This window comes from Bison bison, unplaced genomic scaffold (assembly GCF_000754665.1).
Source record: "Bison bison bison isolate TAMUID 2011002044 unplaced genomic scaffold, Bison_UMD1.0 scf7180017864189, whole genome shotgun sequence".
In the NCBI taxonomy this organism is placed as follows: Eukaryota; Metazoa; Chordata; class Mammalia; order Artiodactyla; family Bovidae; genus Bison; species Bison bison.
Window position 1 is genome coordinate 2,058,088 of NW_011494761.1, and position 11,493 is coordinate 2,069,580.

The following is an 11,493-nucleotide window of genomic DNA, read 5'->3' on the forward strand; positions in this document are numbered from 1 at the left end:
TATACACACAGATTCACATGCACACATAAAGTTAAATTGTCTACTTACCTTTCCATTGATAAATACAAATTTACATGACATTCACTGATACATCAGAAGAAAGCTAGACAATGACTATTTTCAGTAATGTATAGAGTTCATCGTACTTACTGAAGAGCCCAGTGCAGATTTTGGAGATCTAATGATTCCAGCAATTGAGTGACGAATAGACTCAAATCTGGACAGCCTCTCCTTCCTTTCCTGGAGAGATGCAGAAAGAAGCTGTTAGCAGTAGTAAACTGTCGGGTACATACACAGCTACGCTAGGCAATCAGGCATTTATCCGCAGCTTAAGTCCATTCACTCTGTCTTGCAAGTAAATAAAATGCAAGTTTCCTAACATTCCAAGTGATAAATAATCAAATGCAAATGAACTCTGCAGCATTTTATTTGCCTGTTTGCTCAATAAATATCATGATTTGGGAAAAAATAAGAAATAGAAATTCATGAGATAAGAGAAAACAAGAAATGCAAAGAAAACCCACAGAAACATAAGCATTAGCACAAGGCGGGGCAGGGGAGACACAAACTAGAAGGAATCAGTCTAACAGAAAATTTCTGACGGTTGTGAGGGATTTTCAAGGAAAAAACAGGAGTAGAGGGGGCAGGAGGAGAATTGTACGGAATGTATTTCTAAACAGCGAATTTCACTTGAGCAGCGTGGAGGTTTCCCAGAGACTGACGTGATGATGAGAACGATGGCAACGGAAAGGACAAGGCAAACCAAGCAGGCAGGGGCGGCAGCTCTGCCACTAAGGGAGCGCGTCCAGGCTACTATTTGCTACGGGATGCATTTCTGCAGGTCACATACCACAATGGAAGGAAACTCTTCCTTAAAATTTCAAATCCTTAGATCCGTTCTACAGACACAGGTGATGGGAGAGGTAAGAGAGGTTAGGAAAGAAGAGCAGGAAGGAAAGCAACGCTGAGAGCCTGGAGGTGAGAACGACAGCAAAGCGCGTGTGAGGGTAGTAAAAGCACTGACTAACGGTCCCATAGCGACTCCAGTTCCACTGCTGGCAGCAGACAAAGAACAAGGCATCACAGCGCCAAGCTCTGTACTTCCATGTCTTCCAACAGCAGTGATGCTCGACTCGACTCGCTGTGGAAAAATAACCAGAGCGGGCCACAAGCAGCATCTTCCGTTTCCTCTCATAGATAAACACTGTTTCCTGCCACGTCAGTAAACACAGGATGTCACGGCATCGCACCATCAGCCTCTGCGGCTGCCTCAGCTGTCCACCCTGAGAGGATGGAGAAGAAAGTCGACACTGGCCCTTGATACCAGAGGTGCACGTCAAAGGGACGACTTCAGTGAGCCAGGCTCCTGCACCTTCCCACACGCAGAAAAGGACTACACTTATTAACATGAGACGTCCACCTTACTTTAATCAGTAGTAATGTACTGATGTTCCAACTACCTGGCTGGTTGCAAAAATTCCTGTCTGTTATGACTCCTCCCTCACCTCTTCAGTGCAATCTCTCGAGACCTATCTGAGGGGCTGTGTCCTGGGCTTAAGTCCTCAACAAGCCCATCGATAAAACCTAATTCCCAAGCTTTAGGTTGTGTGTTTTTGTTTTTCAATTGACACTGTGTCTCCAATACCTATAGTATGTCTCTTTATATAGTAAATATTTTTCGTCACATGCTACCTGGTAAACATCATGTTTCCTGGAATTTAACCTTTGTCTCTCCACTTGCTTATTGCCAGGTTATTTGCTGTTATTCTACGAGTTGTGGTACTGTTAGTTTTTATTATTCTACAAACATATGCCTACTAATACTTTAAAATAATCTTAGGAGATCAATTGAGTCAATGCTCTTAAAATATTAAAGAGAGTAGAATCCCTATGTAGGAGTAGTATGAGAACAGAACCGAAAATTACAGGGAGGTTATGCAGAAAACTAGAATATTCAATGGAGAGATTTAAGTGTTAGAATGTATTTTACTTGCATATGTTTACAGCAATATTCACTGTCATGGTAAAAATAACTCTCCTCAAGCTACATCTTGGGCATCAAACCCTATGAAAGTAAAGAGAACAATTTCTCCCCAAGCCTCTTACTAATGCTAAAGAGAAACATTTTCTTAAAAACCTATTACTAGAACTGATTCAAATGTATTCTTTTTAATGGCTGAGTAATACTCCATTGTGTATATGTACCACAGCTTTCTTATCTATTCATCTGCTGATGGACATCTAGGTTGCTTCCATGTCCTGGCTATTATAAACAGTGCTGCGATGAACAGTGAGGTACACATGTCTCTTTCAATTCTGGTTTCCTCAGTGTGTATGCCCAGCAGTGGGACTGCTGGGTCATAAGGTAGTTCTAATGAGGTGGATGAAACTGGAGCCTATTATACAGAGCGAAGTAAGCCAGAAAGAAAAGCACCAATACAGTATACTAACGCATATATATGGAATTTAGAAAGATGGTAACAATAACCCTGTATACGAGACAGCAAAAGAGACACTGATGTATAGAACAGTCTTTTGGACTCTATGGCAGAGGGAGAGGGTGGGATGATTTGGGAGAATGGCATTGAAATATGTATAATATCATATATGAAACGAGTCGCCAGTCCAGGTTCGATGCATGATACTGGATGCTTGGGGCTGGTGCACTGGGATGACCCAGAGGGACGGTATGGGGAGGGAGGAGGGCGGAGGGTTCAGGATGGGGAACACGTGTATACCTGTGGCAGATTCATTTTGATATATGGCAAAACCAATACAATAGTGTAAAGTTAAATAAAATAAAATTAAAAAAAAAAAAGCTATTACCAACTAGGTAAGACTAGTAGATAGGTCTAGGTGTGGAATAAAAAAATTGCTTCCCTTATATTAAGTTACACAGCATAATATTGTCTGTATTCAAAGGAATATGATCAGTGAAAGAACCTTTCATTTAAAGATACTCTTCAAATAATGTGGTCTTAAAAAAATGTATTATTAGAAGCAATAAATAGACTAAGTTTTATGAGGAATAATCAAACACGATTCAGTTCAGTCGCTCAGTCATGTCTGACTCTTTGTGACCCCATGAATCACAGCACGCCAGGCCTCCCTGTCCATTACCAACTCCCGGAGTTCACTCAGACTCACATCCATCGAGTCACTGATGCCATCCAGCCATCTCATCCTCTGTCGTCCCCTTCTCCTCCTGCCCCCAATCCCTCCCAGCATCAGGGTCTTTTCCAATGAGTCAACTCTTCGCATGAGGTGGCCAAATAATTTGGTGTTCCTTCCAAAGAACACCCAGGGCTGATCTCCTTTAGAATGGACTGGTTGGATCTCCTTGCAGTCCAAGGGACTCTCAAGAGTCTTCTCCAACACCACAGTTCAAAAGCATCAATTCTTCGGCACTCAACTTTCTTCACAGTCCAACTCTCACATCCATACATGACCACAGGAAAAACCATAGCCTTGACTAGAAGGACCTTTGTTGGCAAAGTAATGTCTCTGCTTTTGAATATGCTATCTAGGTTGGTCATAACTTTCCTTCCAAGGAGTAAGCGTCTTTTAATTTCATGGCTGCAGTCACCATCTGCAGTGATTTTGGAGCTCAGAAAAATAAAGTGTGACACTGTTTCCACTGTTTCCCCATCTATTTCCCATGAAGTGATGGGACTGGATGCCATGATCTTCGTTTTCAAAATGTTGAGCGTTAAGTCAACTTTTTCACTCTCCACTTTCACTTTCATCAAGAGGCTTTAGTTCCTCTTCACTTTCTGCCATAAGGGTGGTGTCATCTGCATATCTGAGGTTATTGAGATTTCTCCCGGCAATCCTGATTCTAGCTTGTGCTTCATCCAGCCCAGCGTTTCTCATGATGTACTCTGCACATAAGTTAAATAAGCAGGGTGACAATATACAACCTTTACGTACTCCTTTTCCTATTTGGAACTAGTCTGTCGTTCCATGTCCAGTTCTAACTGTCACTTCCTGACCTGCATATAGGTTTCTCAAGAGGCAGATCAGGTGGTCTGGTATTCCCATCTCTTTAAGAATTTTCCACAGTTTATTGTGATCCACATAGTCAAAGGCTTTGGCATAGTCAATAAAGCAGAAATAGATGTTTTTCTGGAACTCTCTTGCTTTTTCCATGATCCAGTGGATGTTGGCAATTTGATCTCTGGTTCCTCTGCCTTTTCTAAAACCAGCTTGAACATCAGGAAGTTCAGGGTTCACACAGGCTGAAGCCTGGCTTGGAGAATTCTGAGTATTACTTTACTAGCATGTGAGATAAGTGCAATTGTGCGGTAGTTTGAGCATTCTTTGGCATTGCTTTTCTTTGGGATTGGAATGAAAACTGATCTTTTCCAGTCCTGTGGCTTAGAGTTTATAAAACATTTTAACCAGTGTCAGCTCACTTGGTGCCCAGATTTCCACAAATTAACGTGAAATTATTTTACCAAAAGAATTTCTGGTCAGTGTAGCATTACATATCAAGTTTAAATAATCTACCTAACAATACATCAAATTATGCTGATTATTGTATTAATGAATTAAATGGCTACTTTAACAATTAAAATTAAAAAGCTTCTCTTCAGTTACCACGGACAAAGCGTCTAATTTTGCCTGTAGGCCTGCTAAGGCTGGTGATGATTTAACAAGGTAAAGAGATTTCTCCAGATAAACAGGGATCAGTTCTAGCTAAAAGTCCCTCAAAGTGGAGACAGCTGTGGGCCAGTGAAGGAGGGAAAGGAGAGGCAATGTGATGAAGTAATATATGATGTTATCAAATAATATTATGATGAGTAGCCTATAAAAATTCCATAAAGGTATCTAGAAAGAACAGATGCAGTATCAGTTTCACATCTCATTTAAGAACAGCTTTTCATTCCATTAAAATTAAAGCAGAGCTTCTCAATATCCCTCTCAATATATATATACATATATATATAATAACTAAGAGACTTCCATAATAATTAAAAGCCTATCTATGATAACTCTTTCAAAATATTCTGAAAGAAATAATATCTTAATTACAGTTCAAGTAAAACCAAACCTATCCAGTTTCCAAATCACTCTTCACTGAAATTCTCAAATTATAGTAAAATAGGCTCTCAAGTTACCTTCATCTCCTGTCCAAAGGCGAAGATATAAAAGGCAAGTATTGAGGTTTTGCTAAAAATGAACCCCTCTTCCAAATGACAGTCTATATAGATGCCGAAGTAAATTACAAACTAACGACTTGAACCAAAAAGCATGTGCTGCTGCTGCTGCTAAGTCACTTCAGTCGTGTCCGACTCTGTGTGATCCCACAGACGGCAGCTACCAGGCTCCCCTGTCCCTGGGATTCTCCAGGCAAGAACACTGGAGTGGGCTGCCATTTCCTTCTCCAATGCATGAAAGTGAAAAGTGAAAGGGAAGTCTCTCAGTCGTGTCCGACTCTTAGCAACCTCATGGACTGCAGCCTACCAGGCTCCTCCGTCCATGGGATTTTCCAGGCAAGAGTACTAGAGTGGGGTGCCATCGCCTTCTCCGAAAAAGCACGTAACAGGTCTCAAAGCAAGGCCCTTAAAGAAGGCACTACTGGGGGCAGGAGGAGAAGGGAAGAACAGAGGATGAGATGGCTGGATGGCATCACCGACTCGATGGACATGAGTTTGAGTGAACTCCGGGAGTTGGTGATGGACAGGGAGGCCTGGCGTGCTGCGACTTATGGGGTTGCAAAGAGTTGGACACTAATGAGCGACTGAACTGAACTGAAGGAAGAAGGAATAAGATTCTTGATGTCAGAAGAGAAATTTGGGCAAACCATTTAACTACTCTGGCTCTTAGGTTTCCATATCAGCAAATAGAAGAACACTGGACTAGACAAAAATATTCATCTTGAAAATTCGGTGACCATTGCTGGACTCCCCAGTCATCTGTACCGCGCTGATCACTAAGGATGCTCTCACGGAAGAGTTGCACTGGATCAGGCTGGCAATCAGAGTTACTCCCCCTGGGGGACTCAGTCACACCTGACAGACGGTGCCCCCAGAACTTGTCCTCAGGAAGGGGGAAAGAACTATGGAGAGAGGTGACACCAGAACACTCTTTGGTTAATAACTGCACATTCATTGAGGCAGTAACCATGTATTGTTTCTCATAGACGTCTGTAAATAAACTCAATCAAATAACATTCTTAGAAGGAACAATGAAAGGGATTATTCATCCCTGCAGGAACAGTCAGATGTTTATTCAAATCAGCAGGTGGTAAGATTCAAGAAAAAGATAATATTCACAATATTCACTCTCAACCTCCAGGCTGTGTGCCAAATATCTTTGGGACTTCTTATGCAAAGCAGCCATGAAATTTGGAGTGATTTTGTGAGGAATAGCTGCAGGGAAATTACAATGCTAGAGAAGATTGTCTCTCAAAAAAAAATTCTAAACAGTTGATAACTCCATAATGTAAATGAAACACTGCAAATATCAATAAGTCCTTCATAAAAGGAATGGATTTATAAATAAACAAATACCTTAGTCTTTTGCAGATGTTGATCTGCTGGAGAGAATGAAGGACACACAATTTCTACTCCCATCACAGTACAGAATTTAAGCATTAAAACAGTTTCTAAATGATTTATTCTAGCAATTGGGTTCTTACTGAAGACAAATCATTTTAGAAGTATTTACTGCCTGGGAAACTTGTTTGTCATACTGTTTTTCTTGGATGCTTGCATAATAAGAATATTTATTAAAGTAAAGACAGCAATAGTGAAATTTGCTCAGTTATGTCCGACTTTTTGCGACCTCGTGGACTATACAATCCATGGAATTCTCCAGACCAGATTACTGGAGTGGGTAGTCTTTCCCTTCTCCAAGGGATCTTCCCAACCCAGGGATCAAACCCAGGACTCCCGTATTGCAGGCGGATTCTTTATCAACTGAGCCATCAGGAAGGCCCAAGAATACTGGAGTGGGTAGCCTTTCCCTTCTCCAGGGGATCTTCCCAACCCAGGGATCCAACTTAGGTCTCCCGCATTGCAGGTGGATTCCTTACCAGCTGAACCACGGTTCAGTTCAGTTCAGTTCAGTCGCTCAGTCATGTCTGACTCTTTGCGACCCCACGAATCGCAGCATGCCAGGCCTCCCTGTCCATCACCAACTCCAGGAGTTCACCCAAACTCATGTGCATCGAGTCGGTGATGCCATCCAGCCATCTCATCCTCTGTTGTCCCCTTCTCCTCCTGCCCCCAATCCCTCCAAGTATTAGGGTCTTTTCCAATGAGTTAACTCTTCACATGAGATGACCAAAGTACTGGAGTTTCAGTCTCAGCATCAGTCCTTCCAATGAACACCCAGGACTGATCTCCTTTAGAATGGACTGGTTGGATCTCCTTGCAGTCCAAGGGACTCGCAAGAGTCTTCTCCAGCACCACAGTTCAAAAGCATCAATTCTTCGGCACTCAACTTTCTTCACAGTCCAACTCTCACATACATACATTACCACTGGAAAAACCATAGCCTTGACTAGACGAACCTTGTTGGCAAAGTAATGTCTTTGCTTTTGAATATGCTATCTAGGTTGGTCATAACTTTCCTTCCAAGGAGTAAGAGTCTTTTAATTTCATGGCTGCAGTCACCATCTGCAGTGATTTTGGAGCCCAAAAAAATAAAGTCTGATATTGTTTCCACTGTTTCCCCATTTATTTCCCTTGAAGTGATGGGACCAGATGCCATGATCTTTGTTTTCTGAATGTTGAGCTTTAAGCCAACTTTTTCACTCTCCACTTTCACTTTCATCAAGAGGCTTTTTAGTTCCTCTTCACTTTCTGCCATAAGGGTGGTGTCATCTGTGTATCTGAGGTTACTGATATTTCTCCAGGCAATCTACAAGGGTAGCCCAAAAAAAGAGAAAGACAACCCCCTTGCTAAGTGAAGCATTTTCACTTTTTGAAATAATGAAATAGGAAACTAAATGCACAAAAGGAATGCTTGAATGATTAAGATTTTGTCTTAAAATAACAATGCTGAAGAAATCTATGGTATAATAGAATGGGGTTCAGCGAAAACCAGGCTGTAAAGCTCCCCAGCATACTGTCTGCTTTCCTGACTCTGTATCCTCTTAAATAAGGTGATTTCTCCTCTAGGGAAACAAATCCCAAGCGTCAGGCTATAATCAGCTCCCTTCCTGTTCAATATCTAAACATAATTTGTGTTCCATGGAGCTTTCCTCAAGTGTAGGAACAAATATCCATTATAGTTTTTTTATAAAGTACCCAGAAGTGCAAGATGCACACCAACCAGTTTCCTTTTGAGGACCTCACTGACTCAATTTACATACAGATAGATTTTGCTCAGTAAGCAATTGTGCATTTCAGTAACTTAAAAAAGTACACTATTATGAATTAAATTATTAAGACATCTTAACTGAAATTCTGCTATTAAAATAAATAAGGGACATAATAATAAGATCATACATTTATTCCCTTTGCTTAAACTAACAAATTATGAAACATATATGTTATAATGTATAGACTATATAGAGAATGAAAGTGTTACTTCATTTGAGGTCCCTATGTCTAGTAATCAAGGCACTTTACCAACTTCAGCCTCACCCTCACTAACTCCCAAGCTCATTATTATATTTAACAAACTGCTTTGATCAGGCCAAAACCATCCCTTTGTCACTAACTGTGTAAGCGGCACGTGCCTCTCCCAGCGGCTTCCTTCTCTCTCTTCCTCTTCCCTCTCTGTCTCCCGTTTCCCTTCTTTCCTCCCATCTGTCTCCCAGGTCACAGTGAGAGCTTATAAACTTTAGTCATCATTATTTGGGTTTTACTAATACTAACAAGGACATGTGGGCAGTTCCCATCTTTTGGCTGTTGTGAATAGTGCTGTAATGAACATTCATACAAACATACTTGAGTATCTGTTTTCAACTCTTTTAGGGATTTATATAGGAATGGAATTGCTGGGTCATATGGCAGATCCAACCAGTCAATCCTAAAGGAGATCAGTCCTGAATATTCATTGGTCGCTGAAGTCACGTGATGTGAAGAACTGGCTCATTTGAAAAGACCCTGATGCTGGGAAAGACTGAAGGTGGGAGGAGAAGGGGACGACAGAGGATGAGATGGGTGGATGGCATCACCCACTCAATGGCATGAGTTTGAGTGAACTCCGGGAGTTAGTGGTGGACAGGGAGGCCTGGCGTGCTGCAGTCCATGGGGTCGCAAAGAGTCAGACACAACTGAACAACTGAACTGACTGAACTGAATCTGCCTGCAGTGCAGGAGACCTGGGTTCAATCCCTGGGTTAGGAAGATCCCCTGGAGGAAGGAAAGGTTACCCACTCCAGTATTCTGGCCTAGAGAATTCCAAGGATGGTATAGTCCATGGGATCGCAGAGTCGTACATGACTGAGTGACTTTCACTTCCACGTCCTATGCATTGTTCTATCTGTGGAAGTTACAATGGCTAATGGAGCTTATATTTTAATGCTTTTGAGTTGAGAACGTTTACACGTAATATCATCACCACTATAGCCATTCTAAAAACAGATATGCTTATTTTTCTTGAGTAAACTCAAGAAATTTACTCCGTTAATTTTACTCAGTCAACAAAAATTGTAATGTCATTTTGGCCTTTCAGAACACATACTCCTGATTTTAGGTTGGTCATAGGAAAAAATAAAGGGAGACAGCCTGGTGGCAATTCTATATTTTAACTTTCAGAGGAACTGCCAAACTGGTTGACCCATTTTACACTCCCACCAACAATGTATGAGGCTTCTAAATTTTTCACATCCTCGCCAACACTTGTTATTTCTGTTTTTCTGATTATAAACATCCCAGTGATTGTAAAGTGCTGCTTGCCTTCATTTTTTTTTAAGGATACTTTCACTGAAGATGGAAGTCAAAGTTGAGGCTTTTTTTTTCTTTTGTTCCAGCGCTTTGCGTTCTGGTCTCCATTGTTCCTCGTATGAAGTCAGCAAGAATTCATGTCATTATTCCCCTGTACATAATGCTTATTTTTTATCTGATTGCGTTGTAATCAACTAGGATATAAGTACATGTAAATTTTTCTTTTAACTATTCTTTTTGGGGTCTGTTAAATATCCTGGACTTCTGGATTGAAAGTGTTAGAAAACACAACCATGTCTGTTCAAATACGTTTCTACTCCCATCTCTCTCTCCTTTCTTAAATTCTAATTATTAAACATGTATGTTAGTCCTTTTGATATTACCCCATGATCTCAAATACTCAGTTGTCTATTTTTATCTTTTTGCTTCATTCTAAATGCTCTCTATCACCTGTCTTCACAGCTCACTGTAATTGTCCTGTGTCTAGTCTACTGACAAGTCCAGCTAATGAATTTCTCAGTTCTGATAAATTTTTCATTCTAGAATTTCCATGTTTATAGCATCTACACTGCTGCTGAACTGCTCCATACACACTGTATATCTTTTCACACACGTTGTATATCTTTTCTTAGACCCCTAAGCATTTTCATAAGCTATCCTAAAAGACACTAACAATACAGTGCCATCCCTAAGTCTGCTTATTTTCTGAGCTGTAGGCCACATTTCTTACTTTTTAGTGGCCATACAATGTTTAACAGATGGTTTCTACTAAAAAAAAAAAAGCAGAATCTGAATTCTATATGTTTACCTCAAGAAGGAGGCACACATACTCTCTTTTCCTTTCAGGATGCTAGAATTGGGGCTGTAGTTAATAAGCTGGGCTTGTCCTCTGCCACTGCTTTGGTTTGAATTAATCCATCACCAGCTTCAAATATTTGGGGCTAGATCAAGTTTTTCTTCCAGAGAAGGCAATGGCACCCCACTCTAGTACTCTTGCCTGGAAACTCCCATGGACGGAGGAGCCTGGTAGGCTGCAGTCCATGGGGTCGCACAGAGTCGTACACGACTGAGTGACTTCACTTTCACTTTTCACTTCCATACATTGGAGAAGGAAATGGCAACCCACTCCAGTGTTCTTGCCTGGAGAATCCCAAGGACAGGGGAGCCTGGTGGGCTGCCGTCTATGGGGTCACACAGAGTCGGGCATGACTGAAGCGACTTAGCAGGAGCAGCAGCAAGTTTTTCTTCAGCTACGGATGGAATCTGAACTGTGGCCAGATTTCAGCAGGCTCTTTGGCAGGGGTGAGGGGGGGCAGAAGGCAGGCTCTGGGGAGCTCTCTTTCCTCCCCAGGCTCACCCGCTACATTACATCTAAGATAACTTTCTACCTTCTCTAGCCTTCAGAAGGCCACTGCTCCCAACTCTGTGAAGACCCACAAGTCCCTGCAGAGAATCCATCTGAGAGAGGGTTCCAACATTCTTTTGTCAGTAAAAACCCAGAGGGCTCGGTCCTCCTGCCTCTAACCTCAAACAGCCACCCCACGCCCCCCAGACAATACTGCAACACTTTTTACATGCGAGGAGGATGTCACTCGGGATATCTTTCTCAAGCGTTCATCTCTGATTCCCTGCTGAACTCAGTGAAGAC

General features: G+C 41.6%; 1 protein-coding gene across 1 annotated transcript in view; it reads right to left on the reverse strand.

The window, feature by feature from the left end:
- The window catches only part of FER (fer (fps/fes related) tyrosine kinase), a 419,822-nt gene that overhangs the window by 238,717 nt on the left and 169,612 nt on the right, over positions 1 to 11,493 (reverse strand). The window contains exon 9 of the mRNA XM_010843789.1: positions 151 to 240. Coding sequence (XP_010842091.1) covers positions 151 to 240 — 90 coding nt within the window. The remainder of the gene's footprint in view (positions 1 to 150; positions 241 to 11,493) is intronic.